Raw genomic sequence first — 25337 nt, 5'->3', positions numbered from 1 at the left:
ATAAGACTCTCCTCATTGGTGGTGAATTAATTACACAATGTAAAGCTGATGGGCACTTGGGAGAGGAGAGATCCTATTGCTTTTGGCTCTCAGCTTTAAGAGGAGCCACACTTGGTTCCAGGCTCTCTTCAGAGAGAGGTCCCTGGAGGAAGAGAAAGATTCTGGGAAGCAGCCAACATGTAGGAACCAGCACCTATACATATATAGGGAACAGAGTCCCAATTTTCCTAATAAAGTGGTTTAGTTCCCTCATGGCATAGCAGACAATTCAGGTGTCCCTCCCTATCCCTGATACACCACGTGGTGAGAACTGACTCCTAGGAATCTTAAGAATGAACTAGAGGCCTGGACAAAAGCATGATTAAAGCCTTCAAAATAAGTCTTGTGCCTCATTCTGCATTTTTCATCACCATCCTCATTGCCTCCTGGTACTATTTGTAACTTATTTTGCTCCTCTAGATGATTATTTCAGTCCCATATTATTCCCATAGCTCTGGGAGACACATTCATTTTTGCCCCAAAAGACTGGCACTGCCCTGGAGCACCCCTCCCCCCTTTCTCTAGAAGGCTGGGTCCTAGAGCCCTTGTTCTTGGGCCACAGAGATGGTCTCAAGCTTGGTGCTGCTTAGGAACCCCCCTTTTTTCTAAAATGAGTGGGTTTCCAAACTCTTCAGGAACTATATATATATATATGTGTGTATATATGTGTGTGTATATATATACACACACACACACACACACATATATATACATATATACATATATATATATACACATATACATATGTATATATATGTCTCGAGAAAGCTGATGTTTAGGAACTCTCACTTGGGCAACATGTATGAGGACACATGTAATGCCCATATTCTTCTGCCTCAAGGCAGACATTCAAGGCTGGTAGAGGAATGTGGTGGAGACTCTGTACATCTGCCTTCCCTCTCCACCTAGTCTACTCCAAGCTCTGTGGTCCTCTGGTTTCTCAAAAGGGGGAGACACAGTGAAAAGACAAAAAAGCAGTGAAAGGGGCCTTTGGTGTAGCATTCCTCCTCTCCTTTTCAAGGTAACCCAAGCATTGTTAATCATGTGATTTGGAGTGGGGCGAGGAAGGATATCTTTAATAAAACTCTGTGTGTTTTTCTCTTGGTGCCCAGTAGTTCTTGGCATATAATAAATTATTTAATAAATGTTTTTACCTATTTATTTATCTGGAGCAGTGAGGTGGTACAGTAGATAGAGCACTAGGCCTGGAGTCAGGAAGACTCTTTTTCCTGAGTTCAAATCTAGCCTCACATACTATTAGCTATGTGACCCTGGGCAAGTCACTTAACCCTGTTTACCTCAGTTTCTTCATCTGTAAAATGAGCTGGAGAAGGAAGTGGTAAACTACTCCATATCTTTGCCAGGAAAACCCCAAATGAGGTCACAAAGAGTTGGATATGACCAAAAACAACTGAACAACAACATTTATTTGTCTCTATATCTATCATCTTCCTATCATTTATCTGTCTATCATCTAAACCTATATATCAGCTAATTCTCATCTACCATTTATCTGTGTACATATCTATGTTTGTATTTATCTAGCATCTATTCCTCATCTCTCATTGATCTATCATCTATCAGTCTATGTATCTATGTACATATTTATCATATACATCTATTTATTTAGATCTATTTCTCATCTCTCTATCTAGCTAGAGCAGCTAGGTGGTACAATGTTTAGAGCACCAGGCTTCAAGTCAGGAAAATCTGAGTTCAAGTGCTGCCTCAGACATTTACTAGCTGTGTGACCCCAGGCAGGTCACTTAACTGTTTGCCTCAGTTTCCTCATCTGTCAAATGAACTAGAGAAGGAAATAGCGAACCACTCCATCATCTTTGCCAAGAAAACTCCAAATGGGGTCACAAAGAGTCAGACACAACTGAAAACTATGAACAACAAAATCTATTTATCTAGAAATTCCAAAAAATAACTAGAATAAAGGATGTCATCAAGGAATTATTTGGTAGGACGGAAGATGGGTTGGTCCCACGGCAAGAGCAAGGTGATAGATGAGCAGCCAGAACACTGGCTACCTTCACTGGTACCTTCACAATGTCAGGAGAAAGCTAAGAAGGTCTCCCACATGTTGGATACTTTGTGGTGAATTTTTGGTTGAATATGGATAAGAGTTGCACAGGATGGGAAGGTATGGATAGGTTGCAATCTATGCTGTTGGAGAAAATTCCCAAACTGATGAAATCACAGGGGACCATTAGGGTATTTGATTGTCTACAAGCATCTGGAGTCTCTAGGGGTGCTCAAATACCCAAATGCTCCAATCAATCTATGAACTGATTGATGTGGGCATTCTCTTCTGCAATATTGATCACGGCAAATCCACAGCTGCCTATCCTGTACCTCTCTTCCCCATGTCCTCTCAAAACATGGCTGCAGGGGTTCTACTCAACATGCTAGTGGCCAGGATGTCCAAGTGTCAACTCTCCCCTTTACCATGTGTTGTTGGTGTTCAGTTATTTCATCATGTCCAATTCTTTGTGACCTTATTTGGGTTTTTTGACAAAGATACTAGAGTGGTTTGCCATTTCCTTCTCCAGCTCATTTCTGTTGTTGTTCGGTTGTTTTTCAGTTGTGTCTAACTCTTCGTGATCCCATTTAGGGTTTTCTTGCCAAAGGTACCGGAGTGGTTTGCTATTTCCTCCTCTTGTTCATTTTACAGATGAAGAAAGTGAGGCAAACAGGGTTAAGTGACTTGCCCAGGGTCACACAACTGCTAAGTGTCTGAGGCAGGATTTGAATTCACAAAGGTGAGTCTTCCTAATTCCAATCCCAGTGCTCTATCCACTGGACCACCTAGCTGCCCACGTAACCAGTCTATTATTTTCCCAGCATGCATTTCCCAAATGACTTCCTCTACTCCTGTTCTTCTTGGAAGTTTCTTGTTTGTCATATGTTGTATGTGATGTAATGGATAGAGAATTGAATCTGGAGCCAGGAAAACCTGACTACAAGTCCCATTTCTGGCACATACTGGCTGTGTGACCCTTGGCAAAGCATTTAATCTCTCTATTCTCTTTGATCACTAGTTACAGAGAAGGTGCTGACTTGTATGGATAAAGTAGTGAATTTCCTCATCACTTCCTTGTACCAATGAAATCACATTGTCCCTGTCCTTATCCCTATATGTTAGAAGCCTCTTCATTGCACTCTGTATAGTATGCGTTTCCAATTCTTCAAAGACTGTCAGGTTTCATGTCTTACAGGCTCAGGGTCACTGATAATACTAGTTGATGGTAACAAGAGTGGCTTTGGGTTCTGACTCTAATTGCCTTTCCATTGACCAGGGTCATCCTGGTTACAGGAAGGAGTGGTCTCACCCTACACCACAGTTTTTTTGTTAGATTTTAGGTTAACTCTGAAATGACCAGACCAGGAGCCTAGTTCTTTACAGACTAATTGCAGGGACTCCCTCCCAGGGGGGTAATATCAGGCTGGATAGCCTAGAGTTATTACTGCCAACTTTTCAGAGATGCCCAGGAGAGGGGCTGACTCAGACAGGTGCACTTGTCTAGAAATAGCACGCACCCAGAGTGAGGGGAATATAAAAGCCTGAGATTCAGAACAGCTTCTTAGATCTCCCCCTCCCCTTCCTCCCACTCCCCAAGAACACAGCACAGACATAAGGAAGCCTAGGCTGCTCGCTGGTAAGTACCAAATGGAGTGGAGCTGCTGAAAGTCCCCACGGGTTTGAGATGTAACAATTAGGAATCAGGAGAGAAGGCACTGAGATCTGGAGTTCTCTTCCGTGGAAAGGAGATGGACAACTCCAGGCAGACCTTCTCTGCAACTACACTGAGAATTCTCACTTTGACTTGGCTTTTCCATCAGCCCCATCATCCAGTCATGGGTGAGGAAATCAAGACAAGTGGAAGTTGTTTAAAGAAAGCCTCCCACGGGTGCCCAGGTTCTGAGCTGTCTGACATGCAGGGTCTCAGTTTCTAAGGGTCTTGGCTGAGTCTGTGTTTGCCAGGGTGGAATGAGCTACGGAGTCACGTGTTCACACCCCTCTCTGTTCTGATAGGGACAAACATTAGGATTTGGTTCTATTTTGAGGAGAAGACGGGGATGGGTGTGAATATGAAAGTGTGACTATAAGCATGTAAGTTTATTCATGAGCTCATACAAATATCTGTGAATGTGTGTAAGCCAATTCTGAAAGTGTGTGAAGGTGAAATTGTAAATATATATTATATATACCAACATTATATATAATGTAAACAACTTAATGGATTAGTCTAATACATAATATAAATAATACAATATATTATGCTAAGAAAAATGTTACTTATTTGAATAATTTATAATTTATGTGAATAAATAATTTATGAATAATATTTATTTGACTAAAGATATCATATATGTTATATAATATGAAACAATACATGAATACAATATGAATATATAATGTTAAAGTATATGTGTTTTCAGGGAGGGGGACAGTTGAATTAAGAATTGTTTCTTAAATCAGCATCTCCATTTCTTGGAAAGATGGTGCTAGTAAGGGACATGGAGATAGAGAAAGGGAGAGAAAACCCAAAGAAATTTTCTGTGCCCATCTTTCAGTTGAATTCAATCCAACAAGCATTCATGAAGTGCTAATGTTCAAGGCACACATATGAGAGGCAGAATCAGAGTGGGTCCAAGCCTCCCTTCTGGCACATCCTGGCACTGTGATCCTGGGAACATCATTTCCCTTGTCTCTAAGAGACTAAGTTGCAAAATAGTTGCTGATCTACGTTGTTGAAAGCAGTTTCCTACCCAAGGAGTTCCCTGTTCTAAAGAGATCACAGGCCTGGAAAACTATCCCAGCTCTCCAGTAGCTCATATTCTACTGGAGGTTAAAACCTGGACACAAATAAATATAAAGTGTATATAAAGAAATCTTAGTCGAGATAGGGCATTAATAAATGGGGGGGGGAGTGGGAAGGACATCAGGAGAGGATACCTAGGGGGCCCCTGAGCTGCACTTTGAAGGAGGCCAAGGAGTCAGTTGGGTGGTGCAGTGGATCGAGTACTGGGCATGGAGTCAGGAAGACCTGAGTTCAAACTGATCTCTGATACTTACTAGATGTGTGACTTAACATCTGTTTGCCTCAGTTTCCTCATCTATTAAATGAGCTGGAGAAGGTAAATGGCAAACCATTCCAGTATCTTTGCCAAGAAAACCCCAAATGGGGTCATCAAGAGTCAGACACGACTGAACAACAACAACAGGGAATTAGTAAGGTAGAGGGAAGGAAGGAGTGCATTCCAGATATGGGAAACTACTTGTACAAAGGCAAGAGAGATGGAATGTTGTTTACGAGGAACAGTTAGCAGGTCAATTTTGGTTGACTATTTAGTTGCTCTCATTCTAGGAGGAGACATAAAATATCCCCAGAGAGAAGGGGGGAGGGTTGGAGAGGGAGAGAAGGAGGGAGATAGAGACAGGAGTAGAAAAATAAAAAGAGAGAGAGAGACAGACAGACAGAGAGAATACATTTGTTAGCACTTAGTATGAGCCAGGCACAATGCTAAGCATTAGATTTATAAAGAAAGCCCAAAATAGGCCCTAACCCCAAGGACCTTCCAATAAGAACAATATTTTTGAATAACTGTCACCATACCAAATACTCAAAATCTCCAAGCTATGTGGAATGATAAACTTTCAAAATAGAGAGACCCAATAGAGGAGATCAAAATCATATGGCGTCAGGAGGAGGTGTGTGTCATCCCTGTTGCCCTGTGTGCTGCTGGAGTGGTATAGAGAATGCCGTCCATGAGCCTCCAGAGGATGAACTCACTCCTTAATACCTTTATCCAGCTTCAAAAAGCAGCCTTTTCATCCAACTGTGAAAGAGAGTCCATAGTATATTAAATAGAAAGGAATAATAAAGACTTGTCTCAGAACCATTTTTATCTGAACTCCATAAAAAAACATGAGAAAATGAAATTATATCAACTAATAATAATGATAAAGATAATTGCTTGAGAAGTCAGCAGATAAACTACTAGGACCAAAACATCATCAAAGACATAACTGTTTGCCCACAACTGCCTGGACATAACACTAATCCATAAGCATTTAAGAACAATTTTTTAAAAAATCCATCAGCCTAATAGGTTGTAAAATAGTAAGTGAAAAAAGAATAAATAGCAGGACAGTGATATGTCACAGGACCATTTAGGTCTGAACTTCATTAAAAAAAGATGAGGATGAGATGAGTGATCATGATAATAATCAGAATATAGTTTAGCACTTACTGAATACTTAGCAATACATAACCTAGTGGTCACAATTCAGAAGCTCACAGTTTTTCACAACCCCACGGGCAACAAATCCCCATTCTACCAACAGAGACCTCAAGTTCTCCTTCAGAATTCAACAAATAAACTGTTTTAGTATCAGAGCATTATCACAGAAAGAACCAAACATTGCCCACAATGGTTCATTGATCCATAAAAATTTGACAATTGTGTTGTTAATAGATGTAGCTAGTGGGTAGAATGCTAGACCTAGACTCAGGAAGAACTGAGTTCAAATCAGCCTCAGAAGCTTACTAGCTATGTGACCCTGGAAAGGTCGCTTAAGTGCTGTCTGCCTCAGTTTCCTTATCTGTAAAATGGGAATGATAATAGCACCCACCTCAAAGGGTTGTTGTGAGGATCAAATGATGTAATATTTGTAAAGTGCTTTTCGAGCCTTAACATGGCTATGTAAATGCTATTATGACAGTGATGATGATGATGATGATGATGATGATGATGATGATACCACCATACCAAATATTCATAATCTCCATATCTGGAAAGAAAAGTTTCCAAAATATATTCTTCAGTTGTTTTTCAGTCATGTTTGACTTTGTGGCCCCACTTAAGATTTTCTTGGCAAAGATATTGGAGTAGTTTGCCATTTTCTTCTCTAGCTCATTTTACAGATAAGGAAATTGTGGCAAACAGGGTTAAACAACTTGGTCAGGGTCACACAGCTAGGAAATATCTGAGGCCAGATTTGAACTCAGGAAGATGAGTCTTCTTGCTTCTCAGTCCAGTGCTCTATCCACTGTGCTACCTAGTTTTCCCAAAATATATTAAGAGACCTAATGGAAGGGGAATAGGGATGGAAACAGGAGGAAATATATATTATATATTAATGAAGTATATACTATATATTAATATATATATATGTATATATTATCCCCATCAATCTGTCTGCTACTGGAGTTGTCCTGAGGATACTTTCAGGGAGCCTACAGAAGATGTTTGCATCTCAATATGTATATTCAGTTTTATAGAATAGTAACAAGACAGTGAGTGACCTGTCACGGGACTAGGCCTATTTGAACTGTTTTCAAACCAAAAGGAAAAGAACAAGATAATGATAATAATAATACCAGCTACAAAACAGCACACAACTCAGGCTTCTGAAGTGTTTTAAGGCTTATAATGTACTTTCCTCCTAAAATTCCTACAAGCTCAGTAGTGAAGGCCAAGATCAAACTGACGGAGCTAGGATTCAAACTTGGGCTTCCTGACTCCAAATTCAGTGCTCTTTCAAAGACACCACAGTGATTTTGAGCCCTTTCCTGTGAAATAGCAGTCAATGCTCCTTTGTTGCTGTTCAGTCAGTTCAGTCCTGTCTGACTCTTCATGACCCCATTTAGGGTTTTCTTGGCAAAGATATTAGAGTGGTTTGCTATGGCCTTCTCCACCTCATTTTACACATGAGGAAACTGAGGCAAAGAGGATCAAATTACTTGCCCAGGGTCACACAGTTAGTAAGTGTCTGAGGCCAGATTTGAGCTCATTCTCCCTGACTCCAGGGCCAGTACTCTATCCACTGCACCACCTAGCTGCCCCATCTATTTACTTTTGAATGAACAGCTTGGGTGAATGGTTAGGCCTAAAGAATGAGATAGTATGTTTCTTAAATTTATCCTCCATGATGTTAACCAAGATTTTTTTTTTGTGTAGGCTGATTTTAGTTCCCCTCTGTTTTACATGCCTTACTGGTCTCTAGCCTGAAAATTAATCAAGTCACTTATGCCTAGACTTCTGAGGGTTCTTGGGGTTTGAGTGGAGGGGAAAAGTATGAGTTACCTGGATGGGAGATATATGGTTTTATGTCAAGAGAGACAAGCCTTGGGGCAGCTAGGTGACACAGTGAATAGAGCTCTGGCCTTGGAGTCAGGAGGACCTGAGTTCAAATCCAGCCTCAGACGCTTAACACTTACTAGCTGTGTGACCCTGGGCAAGTCATTTAACCCTGATTGCCTCACCAAAAAGCAGAGAGAGAAAGAGAGAGAGAGAGAGAGAGAGAGAGAGAGAGAGAGAGAGAGAGAGAGATAAGACTTGTGAACGTCTATTTCCTTGAAGAAAAGCTCGGATCAGACTGAGTTGATCAGGGATTCAGGTCAATGGAGGATTCTTCTCTCTCTCTCTCTCTCTCTCTGTGTCTCTCCCTCCTGGAACCTCTAGAATTAAAAAGGCCATAAGTTGGGGGGGGCAAGGAGGGAGAAATTAGACTAGAAAATCTAAGAGGAAAATCTAGGAGTTGAGCTGAAGTAGGGAGGCAGTATGATGTGAGAAGATACCTGTATGAATTTCAGCAAGTTGCCCCCTGCTCCAGTCCTCAGTTCTTTACTTTCTAAAAGAAGAGGGTTGAAGTTAAGTTCTTAACTGAGGATTTTCAAACTTGTGTGTTTTTAAGTTATATTTCAGTACAATTGGTTTCCTTTATAATAGCATGTATTTTATTTTATGCATTTAAAACATTCTGAGAAGGAGACCATGGGTTTCCCTGGATTAACAAAAGGGTTCATGAACCAAAAGTTAAGAACCCATGGATTAAGACGATCTCTGAGGTCCTTTCTGGCTCTATATTGATCTAATTTAGGTGTCTCCCTGAGATCTGTGGTTGTGAAGAAAGTTCTTTGTAAACCTGGAAGCTCTAAATACATGTGAAATATCATGTTACCCCACCTCATTGGGGAGGGAAAGATGAAGAGGAGGAGGAGGAGGAGGAGGGGAGGATGAAGAAGAAAGGAACCAGAGCCAGAGTTGACCGGTCAGTTTAAGTGGCAGCATTATTCATGGACCCTCATGAGAGAAGGAATTCTCATGGCCCAGTGGAAGTATGTTGTTGTTATTCAATCATTCAGTCATATCTGATTCTTTGTGACCCTGTGGACTGTGGGATTTTCTTGTCAAAGATACTGGAAGGTTTACCGTTTTTTTCTTCAGTAGGTTAAGGCAAACAGAGGTTAAGTGACTTGCCCACGGTCACACAGCTGATAGATGTCTGAGGCCAGATTTAAACTCAGGTCTTCCTCACTCCAGGCCTATCCACTGAACCACCTAGCTACCTCTAGGAGTATGTTTACCATATTCCAATCCCAGGTCTATTGATCACATTACCTTCCTTTCCTGTGCACTCACAACTGTCTTTTGGGTCTACCTCTTATCAGGCTTTGATAATAGCTCCCATTTGTATTGCATTTGAATCTTTCAACAATCATTTGAAGAGGGAGTAGTACAGGTGGTATCATTTCCATTTTACAGATGAAGAAACTGAGTCTCTGAGAGGTAAAGTGATTTGTACAGCTCATTGCTTAGATTAGTAGGTTGGGTTACGGAGTCAGCAAATGAGAGAGCAGAGAATGGAATTCAGGTCTCCTGGCTCCAATTCCAAAACACCCGCCTGCTTCCCAGCAGTGATAGTAAGTTTAAATGTAATTGGAAAAATGCTATTAAAATGCAAAAAAAGAACAAATACTTCATAAATTTCAAAGTTCTGTATACCTACCATTGTATAGCACTTTAAAGTTTGCGAAGTACCTTAGATAAATTGTCTCATCTGATCCTCTGTAAGGTAAGTACTATTTGTTGTTCAGTCATTTCAGTCCTGTCCAACTCTCCGTGGCCCTATCTGAGGGTCTTCTTTTTGCTTTTCCAGCTCATTTTACAGATGAGGAAACTGAGGCAAACAGGGCTAAGTGACTTGCCTAGGGTCACACAGCTAGTAAATGTGTGAGGTTGGATTTGAACTCAGGTCCTCCTGACTGCAGGTCCAGCACTCTATCCACTGTGCCACCTAGCTGCCCACTGTAGATGCTATTAATACCCCCATTTTGCAGAGGAGGTAACTGAGTTTCAGAGAGATTGACTCAATTGCCCAGGGTCCCAAAGCTAGTAAGTTGTGAGATGAGTTTTTACCCACGCTTTTCCTGACACAAGTCCAGTGGTTTTTCCACCCATGCCATGCTACTATAGAAACGTATGTTATTATTATTACTGTTGCTGTTGCCCAAGGTTACAAAGCAATCTGTTGGCTGATCACTAATATGTCACAGTCTAGGACAATTTTCGCTAAGCCATAGGATATTCCCTCAGCACAGCAGTCAGGTTATTGTCTGAGGTTCTGTCCACAAAGCCATGACCCCTCTACATCCTACGGCAGGAATAGGGAACTCTATCCTACAGGATGCTTAGGACAGAGTTAAGTGATTCTCCAAGTCTCAGATCATTAGACTGGAGAACTGGAATCATCTTTAGAGATTGTGTATTATTATTCAGTCATGCCCAACTCTTTGTGACCCCATTTGGGGTTTGCTTGGCAAAGATACTGGAGTGGTTTGCCATTTCCTTCTCCAGCTCATTTTTACAGATGAGGAAACTGAGGAAAACAGGGTCAAGTGACTTGCTCAGGGTCACATAGATAGTACGTGTCTGAGATCAGATTTGAACTCAGGAAGATGAGTCTTCCTACCTCTAGACCGGGTACTCTATCCATTGTGCCACCTAGCTGCTCCTAGAGATTGTGTAATTAAGTTTCTTACTTTTTTTCATATCATGGATGCCTCTGGTAGTCTGGTGAAGCCTATTCTAGGAATAATATTTTTTGATCCATAAAATAAAATACATGAGATTCCAAAGGAAACCAATTATATTGAAATATGGTTACCTAACTTTTAAAAAGCAAGTTTGTGGACTCTAGACTAAAATACTAGTCTGCATGCAGCTTTGTCTGTAAATTTCAAGCTATTTAGTTAATAATATAATGACCTGGCTCTGATCCTTTTTCTCCTCAAAGACCCTAGTCCTTAGTTTTTCACATCAGTCTCCAGTGTTCCCATTCCCCTGGACAGGTCTAATTGGGGGTCACTAGGGAACATGAAGTCTTGTGGGCAGGTTAGAGTAGAGTAGGGAAACGGATGCTTCCTCCCTCCCCACCCCAACCCCAACATCTCCTTGCTCTCCTCCCATATGGGGGCCAAGTGGTAAGGGAAACATCTTGTGATGAGATGGGCTGCTCAGATTACTAGACTTGACGTACCCCAGGGGAAGATCAGGTTCGGGGGCTTACCAGCCCAGTGGCTATTTTGGAGATATATGTGTCCCTGGGGTCAGTGGGAGTCAGGGCATAAAAGGAAGACACTGCCGTTAGCTATATTCCCTCAGCTCAGCATTAGCTCTCATAGTTCAGTGAGAATGCAATGACTTTTAGAAATGAGCTCAGCCCAGCCAAAGGAGAGAGACTGAGTATGGTGGGGGTGTGGGGGAGGGAGAAGAGAATTATGAAAGGGAATCTGGAAAATGACGCAGTCAGGTCTTAATTTTCTTCCTTCTCCATGGCCTGCAGGATAAAGACCAAACTCCATATTAAATTCAAGGCCCAGGCAAGGCCAGATCCCTGGACACCCAGGACGGCAGAGAAAAGATAAGAGTGTCCACTTATCCACCCCCACGTAGGAGTTGAGGAGTAAGAGGTTGAAAGTAAAACCTCACTGCTCATCACGGTTGTTGCTGCTGCTGCTGCTGTTTGCCCTTCATTTTCAAAGAGGACCAATGACATCAGGAGGGTGATGCCTTGACTTACACATGAATTGGATTTGAGTGAGGCAGAGCAGTGCAAAGTCTCTTCCCCAAATGGGGTCACGGAGAGTTGGACAGGACTGAAATGACTGAACAACAAATAGCACCTACCTTACAGAGTTGTGACACAATGAGACAATTTATCTAAGGTGCTTTGTAAACCTTAAAGTGCTATACGGTGGTAGTTATATAGAACTTTGAAATTTACAAAGTGTTTGTTCTTTTTTTGCATTTTAATAGCATTTTTCCAATTACATGTAAAAATAGCTTTCAACATTCATTTTTGCAAGATCTTGAGTTTCAAATTTTTCTCCCTTCCTCTCTTCCCACCCCCAAAATGGCAAGCAATCTGATGTAGGTTCTACATGTATAATCATGTTAAACATATTTCCATATCAGTCATGTTGTACAATAAGAATCAGAGCAAAATGGAAAAACCATGAGAAAGAAAGAACAAAAGACAAAGTGAAAATAATATGCTTTGCTCTGCAGTCAGATGCCATAGTTATTTCTCTGGATGTGGTTGGCATTTTCCATTACAAGTCTTTCGGGATTAGCTTCGATCATTGTATTGCTGAGAAGAGCTAAGTCTATCAGAGTTGATCATTGCACAATGTGACTGTTAACTGTGTACAATGTTCTCCTGGTTCTACTCACAAAATCTTTTTCTTACAACAGTCCTGTGCAATAAATTGTGCATGTGTTATTTTCTGTGCAATGAGGGAGTTGGACCTTTGAAGTCTCTTCTTGCTCCAATGCTACCATCCTACTTCACAGATGAGGAAATTGAGTTTCAGAGAGATTAAATTAGTTGCCTGCCCAAGGTCACATGACTAGGTCATGGGGAACCAGGATTCAAACCCAGGTCTGCTGACTCCAAGTCTATACCACATTACTCCTTTTGTGTATGATTCACATTAGATGGTTACTAAAGTCCCTTCCAAATCTCAAATTCTTTGATTCTATAAGGCAACTAGGTGGTACAATGGATAGAGTGCCAGGCCTAGATAGGAAGATTTATTTTCCTAAGTTCAAATCCAACCTCAGACGCTTACTAGCTGTGTGACCCCGGGCAAGTCACTTAACCTTCTTTGCCTCAGTTTCCTCAACTATAAAATAAGCTGGAGAAGGAAATGGCAAACCATTCCAATATCGCTACCAAGAAAACCCCAAATGGGTCACAGAGAGACAGATACAACTGAAAAAACTGAACAATAAAGTCCCTTCCAAATCTCAAATTCTTTAATTCTGTGAAATCATTTTTCCTTCTTCCTTTGGCTTCAGTTTCCTCTTCTGTGAAATGTGTGAGCCCAATAAGATGATTTCTATCATTTTATGATTGTAGGGCTGGCCAGATGCTTTTAAAGGTAGCTTTTTCAGCATAAGAGTGTGGCAGACTGGCTTATAATATCCCTAAGGGTACAATCGAGGTTTCTCTGTGTTATGGAATAAAAAATGATGTTACCATTTCTTGATTCTTACTGGTGTTTGGGTCCTCCAAAAGCCACCATCACTCAAGGAATAAAATGTGTGTCTTGGGTCCCAGCATTCCCCCTTTTCTCTTCTTAAATGGGACCCTTTGTTTTACTAACCTCAGAGAAAATTCTGGGAGGGAAGAGGAAAGCCACCCTTGGAGGCTGCCCTGGGGCATCATTTGCAATGGTGCAATCATCGCAGTTAATATTTATATGACATTGTAAGGGTTACAAACATGTGATATAGGTAGTGTGTTATTATTATTGAGAATGTCTGAGGTCATACAGCTCGTAATCTTTGGATCCAGGAATGAAAACCAAACCCCCTTACTCCAAGTCCAGACTCTCCATTACATCATGTTACATAGTCATGGGACTGTCAATTTTGGTGGCAGGCACCAGTCAGGAGCAACAGGTGCCAGTCAACCTTGAACCATGGATGTGAGAGAAAGAATAGAGAATAGAGAAGGTCTGCTGATAGGGATGGAAGTAGGAGAGGCAGCTAGCATGATGGAAAGTGCACTGGACTGGAAGTCCAAGTCACAGCTCTGTCAAAAACTAGCTGTGTGACTTTGGACAAGTCCCTTCCTTTCTCTATACCTCAGTTTCCTCACCTGTAAAATGAAGGTAAACCAGATGACTTTTGAAGTTTCTTCTAGCTCACATCTTGTAGTTTGAAACTGAAGGATATCTTCTCTGGGTTCTTTGGGCAAAAGGGACTATGAGCATATATTTCTTTGGTCATAACTGCATACTGACCACAATCAGCACCAGCATCATTCAGAACAAAGAAGAGCAATGAAGTCAAAGATTCTGATCCCTGGAAAGGAGGGAGTGTGGAAAGAGTGGAAAGAGTGGAAAGAGCATTGACTTTGAAGTCAGAAGCCCTGGATTCAAGTCCCAGGGTTGATCACTGACTTTGCTTGGTGACCAAGTTGCTTCTCTCTGGGCCAGAGGGAGTTGGACTAGATAGTCTCTTTAAGATTTCCTCTAGTTCAGGGTTGTCTAGGTGGCAGAGTGGATAGAGCACTGGCCCTGGGATTAGGAGGACCTGAGTTCAAATCTGGCCTCAGACACTTACTAGCTGTGTGACCCTGGGCAAGTCACTTAACCCCAATTGCCTCCCCCCCTAAAAATATATATATGTATATATATGAAAGAAAGAAAGAGCTCTCTTAATTCAGACTTCCTGTTTGCTGTTTTATTTCCCCTTGGGTCTGGTCCAAAGGTAGGCAGCTGGATGGAACTAGAGATTTAGGAAGCCAAGCTTTTGACAGTCATTCAGGACGGGATGCCCACCCCAACAGGCTAGGTCCATAGTTGTTTCCAGGCCACCAGGCAGAGTGTTCTAGGAAATTGAATTAATGCTCCCTTCCTGTCTGGAAAAGAGAAAAATAGGCTAAGTTCCGTCAGCAGATACAAATGTCCCATTGTTTTCTTGGAGAGTTCCCTCTTCACCAATCGGGTCTAGAATCTTCAAGATTGGGGTTTGGGCCAGGTCTAGGTCACAGGCTCAGTTGTAATGTCTCTGGGTTTCTGAGATTTCCGATCTGTGTGCTTTAAGAACATCACCAAGGTATAAGGGCAACGCACAGATATCTGCCTGGGACAAACACATGAATTTTTGTGGTTGGATCGTTTCAATCAGGTCTGACCCTCTGAAGATATTGGAGCAGTTTACCATTTCCTTCTCCAGCTCATTTGACAGATGAGGAATTGAGGCAAACAGGGCTAAGTGACTTGCCCAGGGTCGCACAGCTAGTTGTCTGAGGCTGGATTTGAACTCATGTCCTACTGACTCCAGGGGCGGCTCTCTATCCACTGCATCACCTAGCTGCCCACATACATGAATAGACATTGTATATATCAGGATACATGGAGACTGATCAAGTTTGAGGCATTGGTGGATGGAAAGAGCTGAATACTCAAAGGACCCAAATAGCAAAGTTCGAACTAGGAATTTCTAATGCCTGGAGCAAATTCATTTGAGAGGGAGCAGGAGAAGACCCCAGGCTACACCAAAGCTGCTACTGAAGAGGTTGGGTGTGCCCTGGGAATGCGTGTGGGATGGGTCCCTGGGCCAGGTGGCAAGAGATGGGCATTTTGCCTCAGCTGGCAATTTGACAGTAGCAGTGGGAAAAACCAAGTCCCCAGAGATGAATAGAACCCTACTGAGGGTGGGAGTGGTGTGTAGTAGGGAGGTAGGTACCCTGGGGGCAAAATCCCCCTCTCCCCTACTTGGTTTTAGCTCTATAATCCAGTAGGTTTTTTGTGGGGAGGTTAATCCAATCTAACTCCATAGGGAGTGGTTTAGGGTGAGATTAAAGTAGCAAGGGTTGGGAGGGACCTATATATTTTTATATGAAATCAATAACAAAAATTATATGCAAATTATCATTTGGGGTAAATGTTTTCTCAGGAGGAAGTTGGTAGGAAGGTAAGGGATCTGAGGGTGACCTGTCCCACAAGAACCCCAGCAGTTTTTATTATATTGTACAATATAGAATTTGACCTTGATTTTAAGCATACCAGATCTTAGGGAATTATGAGCATCATTTTCTCTCTCTGTTAAATGGGAATGCAATACCTACCTTAGAGAGTTGTTTAAGGAAAATACTTCATAAACCTTTCTTTATTATTAGCCCTACCTAACTTTTAGCTTTCTAAAAGGATTCACTATGGGCTTTCTTTAAATAGCTAGCTTTTCTAATGCATTTAAAAATATAATTTGGTTTGCAAAAATTTGATTAACTAAAAACATATGCAAGCTTTTTACATAAAGTAAATTCCATGTGCATTGAAAAAAGCCACCTCCCTAGCTAGTTCATGGATTCCAGAGAGCCAGAATCTCCTGGGCCCTCACTGGGTACTTGATTCTTTCTCCAGAGGTCAAGATGGATGAAGATTTCTCCTCCCAGGCGAAGAAGATTGGTCTGGCCATGGGGACACCCCTATTAGACAAAGACGTTGACATGCTGCCATCAGACATGAGGCATCATGGTAAGGCATGGGAGTTAATGCAGATTAACCAGCTTCCCTAGCTGTGCTCCATGCAGAACTGAGGGAGAGCAGAGCCTGCACAAGGCATCTCTGTATACTCTAACTAAGCAAGATTTTAAAATTGCCAATCTTCTTTGTGTTACTGTCTACCTTATACTTCTGCTACATGGGACTCAGTCTATCCCAAAATATATACCAATGTGGGGTAGAGAGCAACATCTTTTGGCATTAAAGAAATGTGTATTTATCGGGGTGAGCGGGAAGTGTCCTATTTTGTATTCCTCCACTGCCATGGCCTAGTCCCAGCTCTGGGCCCTCATCCCATTCTCCAGCACTAATGGACAAATAATTGCACAGCCCCCAAGGTGGGGTATGGAGAGAAACTAGAATCCCATTTTTCACCCCATTGGTTGGCCAGGTCTGGCTGGTTTGTTAGATCATGTGTTCCTGTAACCCTGGTGTTAATAGCCTTTTTTCAGGCCATTGGCAAGAAGTGGTATCTGGCCTATATTTCTGTTCTTCTCCTAGGCACCCAATGCCCTTCCCTCACTTCCCCTCTAGAGCCTCTACACACCAGGAAGGGACCTCAACCCCGAGCTTATTCTCTGGATCTCTTTCCTTGCCTGTTCGAGGCTGGTGTCTCAGTAGGGCCAACCATGAGCCCAGAGCTCCAAAATACCCTACCCCAACAACTAGAGACTGGGACCATTAGATCTTCTGTGACTGCCATCACCTCCAATTCACCTAACAACTACCCTGCCCTATTGACTCTCCCCTCTGTGGCTTGAAAGAAAGCATAGCATATTGAAGGGGCTGAGTTTGAATCCTACCTCCAACTCTTCTAACCTTGGGTAAATTGCTTCGCCTCTCTCACCCTATTTCTTCATATGTAAGATGGGAAGGAAGGAAAGTAATAAGCATTTATTAAGTATGCTTACTCTATTATCTCATTTGATCCTCACATTCACCCCGAGAGGTAGGTACTATGGGCATACCTCGGAGATATTGTGGGTTTGGTTCCAGATCACTGCAATAAAGTGAGTATTGCAATAAAGCAAGTCATATGAATTTTTTGGTTTCCCAATGCAAGTAAAAGTCATGTTTGCACTATGCTGTATGTAGTATTAAGTGTGCAATGGTATTATGTATTTAAAAAAACAGCAATATACATACCATAATTAAAAAAGACTTTATTGGGGCAGCTAGGTGGCGCAGAGCTCCAGCCTTGGAGTCAGAAGCACCTGAGTTCAAATATGGCCTCAGACACTTGGCACTTACTAGCTGTGGGACCCTGGGCAAGTCATTTAATCCTGATTGTTTCACCAAAAAAAGCAAAAAAAAAAAAAAAAGACTTTATTGCTAAAAAAAATGCTAACCATCATCCGAGCCTTCAGCAAGTCGTAATCCTTTTGCTGGCAGAAGGTCTTGGCTCAATCCTGATAGCTGCTGACTGATCAGGGTGGTGGTTGCTGAAGGCTGGGGTGACTTTGGCAATTTCTTAAAACAAGACAACAATGAAGTTTGCTGCATCAATTAACTCTTCCTTTCACTTGAACACTTAGAGGCCATTGTAGAGTTATTAATTAGCCTAATTTCAATATTGCTGTGTCTCAGGGAATAGGGAGGCCTGAGAAGAGGGAGAGAGACAGGGAACCACCAGTGGGTGAAGCAATCAAAACACACCCAATATTTCTCAATTAAATTCGCCACCTTATATAGGCACAGTCCATGGCATCCCAAGACAAGGACAATGACAATGATAACCTTAAAGATCACTGATCACATCTATCAACATGATAGATATAGTAAGGGAAAATTTTGAAATACCACGAGAATTACCAAAATGTGACACAGAGACATGACGTGAGTATGTGCTGTTGGAAAAATGATGCCGATAGATTTGCTCGATGCAGGGTTGCCACAAATCTTTAATTTGTAAAAAACAAAACAAAACAAAAAACACAATATCTGTGAAGCATAATAAAATGAAGTGTGCCTGTATTATCCCCATTTTACAGTTGAGAAAGTTGAGACCAACAGAGGTTAAGTGACTTACCCAGGTTCATAGCAGCTAGTCAGAGTCTGAAGCCAAATTTGAATTCAGGTTTTCCTGAGTCCTGGACCAGCCCTTTATTCACTATGCCACCTAGCTTCCTCTAATGGAGATACTAATATTTGTATTGCTAACATGCATTATGCACCATTATTATTCTAGGCTCTTTCAACTACAACAGATTCTTTGAGTACATGCATAAATTCCAGACCTCAAGTCAGCAGGAGGAGATCATCCAGAAATCCTTCCAGATGTTGGACAAAGATAAGAGCGGCTTCATTGAGTGGAATGAGATCAAGTAAAGGGCAGGGAGTGGCCCTGGGCCCCATCCTTCCCTCCCTTTGTCTGCCTTCTCCTCCACTCTTGGGAGCCCTCCCTCGCCTCCTCTTATCCTAGAATCTTAGACCATCTAAGCCAGAAGGGAGGTCAGCTATCATCCAGGACAACCTCTTCATTTTTCAAATGAGGCAATGATTTGCCCAAGGTCATGTAATCATTTAAGTGGGAAGTCATTGTTGGAGCTGGGAGTAAAATATGTCTTCAGACTTTCTACTATGCCCCACTAGCCCCACCAAGGCTCTGTGATAGGTGATACCCCTCCTTCCAAATTGCACAGCTATAGTCCCCTCTCTTAGGGCTTAAAAGTTACACACATTATTGATGTGAAGAGGCATATAAAGATTCACAGACAATGGGAAAATAATGTGCAACTGGAATACATACTCTCTTTCTCCTTTTGTTGTCCTTGATCTGTTCTTCCTACCCACATACCTTCCCTTCTCCTATCTCTTATCTACCTCCATATACTTAGGAGGACGGAACAGAAAAAAACAGGCATTGCCCCATTCTGGGCTTTTCTCATCTGATCACTCACCAAACCCAAGTGCCCTTGGCTGTGACCACAGCCTTCTCTGGGAGTAAGAAAACCAACAGATAACTTAGATCCAAAGCCCTGAGAACATCCCATACCTCTATACTCCAGCTATTCCAAAACTTCCCATTCTCTGAGGTCCAGGGATCTCTGCTTCACAGGTACATCCTGTCCACGATCCCCAGCACTGGCCCTGCAGTCCCCCTGACAGACGAAGAGGCTGAGGCTATGATCCAGGCAGCTGACACAGATGGAGATGGACGGATTGACTTTGAAGGTCGGTAGTATGGGGACTGAAGGGAAAGAGGTGGGACAGACTCTGGGAGTGATGGTGAATAGGGGAATGAGGAGACAAACTAATTCCCAGTTCTGCAGTGAAGGGACTGACTCCCAGGCTATCCACTCCCTGCTCAAGTCCCAGGGTCCTCCCAGCCTAGCCTCTACACCTCTCTGATTTACATGTCCCCAGAGCACATCTGCCTAGCTGTCACAGAACTGCAGAACTGGGATATACCTTGGAGGTTACTTATACAAATAAATCCTTGCCCAAAGGATAAATCCTATTTACACCCTTGATGAAAGGTCAGCTAGCTTCCACTTGAATGCCTTTAGAAAAGGGAACTTAGTACTCCTGAGGCAGTCCATTCCATTGTTAACCAGCTCTCAGCGTCAGGGAATTTTTCCTTATGCTGACTCAAAGTCTACTTTCCTATAACTTCAACTCCCTGGTCCTAGTTATCATCCTTAGGAGCAAGCATTCATTCAAGAAACATTTACCAATCACCTACTATGTGCAGAACACAATGCTAGGCACCGGAGGTGATACAAAGTTTAAACAAGACATCATCCCTGACTTCAGAGAACTTATAATCTAGCAGGTGGATGTAATGTATACACAGTTAACTCTAATACATGAGTTCCTTGAACTCTCTGAGCCTCAGTTTCCTCATATGGGGGAGAACAGAAAGAAAGAAGCATTTATTGAGCATCTACCATGTGCCAGGCACTGTGTGAAGTGCTTTACAAATATTACCTCATTTGACTCTCACGACAGCCCTGTGAGGTAGGTGCTATTGCTATCCTCATTTTACAGTTGAGGAAACTGAGGGAGACAGAGGTTAACTGACTTGCCAAGGGTCACACAGCTACTAAGAGTCTGAGGCCAGAGATTTGAACTCTCATCTTTCTGAGTCTGGACTCTATCTACTGTCAGTCCTCTATCTACTGTGCCATCTAGCTGCCTCATTTGTAAAAGAATACCTGGATTACCTTTGTGATGAATGGAAAACCCTAAGAGACAGAGTTTCTGGGTAATTAATAATCAATTTATTAATTAAGCTAGCTGGCAACAATAAATTGATGGTCAGTGGTTTCTCTTGGTAACCAAAGATGACCCACAGAAAGCCTGAAAGTTATAAATAACCCTTGAAAGGGAATGCCCTTGACAAGTGAAAATCAACCCTGATTGGTGCATTGGACTTGTAAGTCTTCCCACCTTAAGGATTCAAGAATAGTCTCTGAGGAAATTTCTTCCAACGAGCAATGCTCTCTGAGCATCATGGAGAATGAAGTCCTGGGGACATGCCTAAGCTTATTTCTTTTTTAACATGTTGGGTCTGGTGTGCCAGGAGGCTAGGTATTTAAAGATGTGGGTCTGGAGCTTAGAAGAGAATCCATGACTGGAAATAGAGATGTGGGAGTGGTTTGCACAGAGTTTGATGGGATAGGAATGAAAACATTTGCCAAAAGAGAAGAGAGAGAAACAGAACCTTTAGGGTTCTGGAAGAGTATGAGGGACTGTAAGAGACAAAGAAATAGCCATTTAAAGGGTAAGGAGAAAACCAAGAGGATGTGGTGCCTCTGGAATCAAGAGAAAGAAAAAAAAGATATTCAGTAAGAGAAGGGGTCAAGTACTAGAGAGATGAGGATGAGGATGAATACTGAAAATAAAAGACCAATGGATTTGGTGATTAGGTCATGACTGGTGACCTTAGAGATTAGTTTCAGTAATGTCAGGGTTGGAGTGGGAGATAGAAAGGACTAAGGCTAGGAAAGAATAAGTAGTGAGGAAGCTAAGGCATAAGATGAAGATAATTTTCTCAAAGTTAACAATGAAGGGGAGAAGCAATCGAGGAGGGTCAAGGGAAGACATGTTTTGAAGACTGAACACGTTGGTAGGCAGACGTGGAAGAAGCCACAGGCAAGGGAAAGATGGCTTGAAAGATGCATGAAAGAAGAGGGATGATGAATGGAGAAAGGGGTCTCAGGGCAAGAAATTAGCCTTATGAGGATAACACTTATGTTAGAGGAAAGTAGGAGATAGTAGGTGATGCTGCTAAGTAGTCCTGAAGAACAGGGCACTGAGGGAGCTGTTGTCTGATGGTTTCGATCTTTGCAGTGAAACAGAAAGCTGCTTTAAGTGCAATGGCTAAGAGTGCCAGGGAAGAGAGGAAAAAGCTCAGAACAATTGCTGTGGGCAATGAGATAAAGAGCTGACAAAACAGGATTTTCAGAGCAGCAGAGAGAGCCCAACTAAGATATGTATCATAAATTTGAAGTGGATGAAATTAGCTCAATCTTTTGACTTTCCTCCACTGACAGATAGCTACTCAGCAGCCCTGGAGCAGGAGCAGACAAATTAGACAGTGGAGTTTTCTTAGGGATGAGGATTCACAGGACAACTTTTCAAGTTTTCCAATTCAATTAGATTCAACAAGTACTTATAAAGCCTCTGCTATGAACAAGGCCCTTATGATGGTTATCATGTACTGCAAGTCTTCTGTTCTCCAGGCTAAACATCCCTATTTCCTTTCCACCCAATCCTCTTATGTCTTGGTTTCAAGTCCCCTCACCATCCCAAAATGCCCTGTCTGGATGTGATCCCATTTATCTCTTCTGAAATAGAGAACCCAAGACCTAATGCAATACTCTTGAAGTACTTGATTAGAAGAAGATATTTTATGCTGATCACCTGAGAAACTTACTCTTGTCCCTTCAGGACAGAATCCCTGAATAGCTCTGAGGCACCCAAGGGTCACCTCCTGGAGCTCCCCATTGGTTCCAATGCCTCTGTCTTGCTAAAATCCTAGCCTTGACTCTCCTTATACCATTCATTGGCTGTGGTTGATGAAGATGCTACTAGGTTTGGAAGCCAGGAGATAGCCCTGGGACCAGCAACAGATATATATGCTCCCTGAGGATACTATCTCTCTAGATTTCAGGAGGGATACATAGCTGCCCCTTTCACCTTGATCAAAGCCCTTTGATTCTGTTCCCTCCATTTCTGCAAGTTATCTCACCCTGTGGGTTTTCATGTATTTACAAGCTGTGCTGTTGCTGAGTTCACTTTAATCCTAAAATCATGGTGCCCTAGGACCTTAAAGATCATCCATCTATTTGGTCTAACCCCTTCATTTTTACTGGCTCTCAATAAATATTTAGTAAATGACTACTATGTGTTAAGGAGTAAAGATTAAAAGAAAAAAAAATCCTTACCCTTTAGGAGCTTCCATTCTACTGGGGAAAGGGAATACATGTACACAGATAATAATATAAGATAGGGAGTAAAGGAAGCAAAAGAGAGATCGGAGCATTCTAAGAATATTTGAGGAGATAGAGTACTTAATGTCCCTTCAATTCAATGAACACTTATTAAGTACCTACTGTGTACAGGGTACTTTCAGGCTCTGCAACTAGATTTTTTAAGGTCTTGGGAGGCAGAGGAGAGATAATAGGATCATAAATTTAGAGATAGAAGGGAACTTAAGATACCTAGTCCAATCCCCCCCCCCTTTTGTTTTGAGAGATGAAAAGATTGAGACCAAGAGCAGCTTAGTGACTTGCCCAAGATCACATGTGTACTGAATGGCAAAGCCAGGATATGAACCTGGGTTCATGGCATCCTGGGAATCTGTCCCACAAATGGACAGAAGTTTTCCAATCCTGGACATTTGGGACAGTCTGAGTCTTGTACAGGGACATGTCCACCATCGTCTCTTTCTAAGCAACAGGAATCCTGCTGCATAGGTTCCAAATCCATTGTTGACGCCAAATCCATCGCTCTATCTCCTATACCACACGGCAGTGATTCTCTCCATGAGGTCCAAGATAGAACACTGACTATATGACATGCTACTGTACCGGCCACGCCGACCTTATGCCGGCCGCGCCGAACACTCCTCCTATAAGGAGCAGGCTGCCAGAGTCATACTCACTCATCAGTCTTCGGTCCTCAACCGGATAAACACACAGAGACGAGCCATCGGGAGGCGCCAACACCAGAGCTTTATTCAGAGGCCATCACAGCAAGCCATCACAGCAAGGCTAAGCAGGACAGCCAGAGCAACAAAGCAGGAGCCAAGAGAGCGCGTGATCTGACCACACTTGTTCCTAAATACCTACCTAGTCCCTCCTCCCCAGCCCGCTTACTAGCCAATGATTGTAGGGTCAGATACTGGAAGGGGCTGTCTGAGTTTAGCACACCAAGGGAGAGGGAGTGACGTAGGAGGCTAGGACCGGATACAGGAAGAAGGCGTCTGGGATTAGTGCATAGACAGAGTACGTGACCTAGGAAGTCAGGAAGGACACAGGAAGGAGGCGTCTGGGGTCAGTGCTACACAAAGGGACCCAGGAAGTCAGGAAGGTCACAGGAAGGAGGCGTCTGGGGTTGACATTGCATATAGGGAGGGGACTAAGCAAAGGGAATTCGTCCTCTGCCGTCCCTCTCCCACGTGGCACCACCCCTTGCCTCAGGAGCACATGCTCCGGCTACTTCCTTGCACCCTGATCCTTCCCCAGCTTATCTCACATAGCACTGCCCACTGCCTCAGGCTTCTCCGTACCCAGCCCATCCCAGTTCACCACGACTCTGCCTACCACAGCCCCTGCCTCGACTTCCAAATACCCAGATCTTAACCTAATCTTGCCACAGCGCCCACCTGGTAGTTGCCAACATAGACAGTCCCTCACATGCTACTACAGGTACACAGAGTCCCTTTCTGACCTCTCCCATGGACATTCCCTTTCAGGTCCCAATATCTTTATTCCTCTCTGGCCATTTGGTCCAGTGGGGAAAGAGCTAGAAGACCTTGGAGATCCCAAGTCCTACCTTTGTGACCTACTCAATGTGCATCATCCAGCTTTTCTGAGCCTCTACCTCCCCAGATGTAAAACAGGCATAATGATCCTTCCCTCTCTCTCTTTCAGTGGGTTGTTGCAAGGACCAATAAGGTATAATGGGGCTTTGAGAAAAGGTCGTATAACATGAGGTATCCATTACCTTTCCTTTCTCCCTTCAGAATTCTCTGACATGGTCAAAAAGGAGAAGATTCCAAAGAAGGAATAGAAAGAAGACAGACCCCCAGCTGCTCTTCACCCCAGTGCATCCAGTCCTACTTACCTTCAGCTTTGAGAAAGTTATTGGGTTGTACCTGCACACACAGTGGGCCAGTGAGCCTGAGGTGGAGTGAGACACCCACTGGTGATGAGCACCAAGGCAGGCACAACTTTTATCCTGGAAAACAGAATGTTAGCCCCATGAGGGCAAGGATTGTCACTTGTTTTGGCCTTTGTCTCCCTAGCACCTCTTAGTGCCTTATACACAGTAGGCATTAATAAATGTTTGTTTAATTGAATGGAATTGAGCAAAGGAGAAGATTGGTAAGTGAACCAATTTAAGTATAGTTGTTCACATGCTCTGTACATACCCACAGCCATCCTTGGGGCTGGGTCCAAACCTGCCATCCCATCGACTCCTAACTCATGCCACTAGTACCTCAAGGAGGGACAAAGACTTCTTACCACCCTGTTCTTGCTTTCTGTTCTTCAGTCCTACCTCCCATCCTGCCCATAAGTCACAGAGAAGGAAAGCACCCACAATTAACCAGACTTCTTAGTGCCCCCGAGAAGAGTTGGGAAGCTTTGATCAAGAGCCTGCTTTTAAACTCATCCAAAACCACTGGAAGCCAGGGAGCCCATGGTGGGTTCAGAAAAGAGGCAGAACCTGTCTTGTGGATCCTGGCCATTA

The 25337-nt window shown here is 42.7% G+C and overlaps 1 protein-coding gene across 1 annotated transcript; it reads left to right on the top strand.

The window, feature by feature from the left end:
• The first annotated feature begins 16282 nt into the window (after nt 1-16282).
• Nucleotides 16283-24656, top strand: PVALEF (parvalbumin like EF-hand containing). The gene is made up of 4 exons (XM_027850116.1): nt 16283-16388; nt 18604-18739; nt 19474-19589; nt 24610-24656. The coding sequence occupies exons 1-4, from the start codon at nt 16283-16285 to the stop codon at nt 24654-24656; spliced, it is 405 nt and encodes a 134-aa protein (XP_027705917.1).
• The last annotated feature ends 681 nt before the right edge of the window (nt 24657-25337 follow it).

This window comes from Vombatus ursinus, unplaced genomic scaffold (assembly GCF_900497805.2).
Source record: "Vombatus ursinus unplaced genomic scaffold, bare-nosed wombat genome assembly UNPS02008996.1, whole genome shotgun sequence".
Taxonomy (NCBI): domain Eukaryota; kingdom Metazoa; phylum Chordata; class Mammalia; order Diprotodontia; family Vombatidae; genus Vombatus; species Vombatus ursinus.
This window is presented reverse-complemented; position numbering and strand designations above follow the sequence as displayed.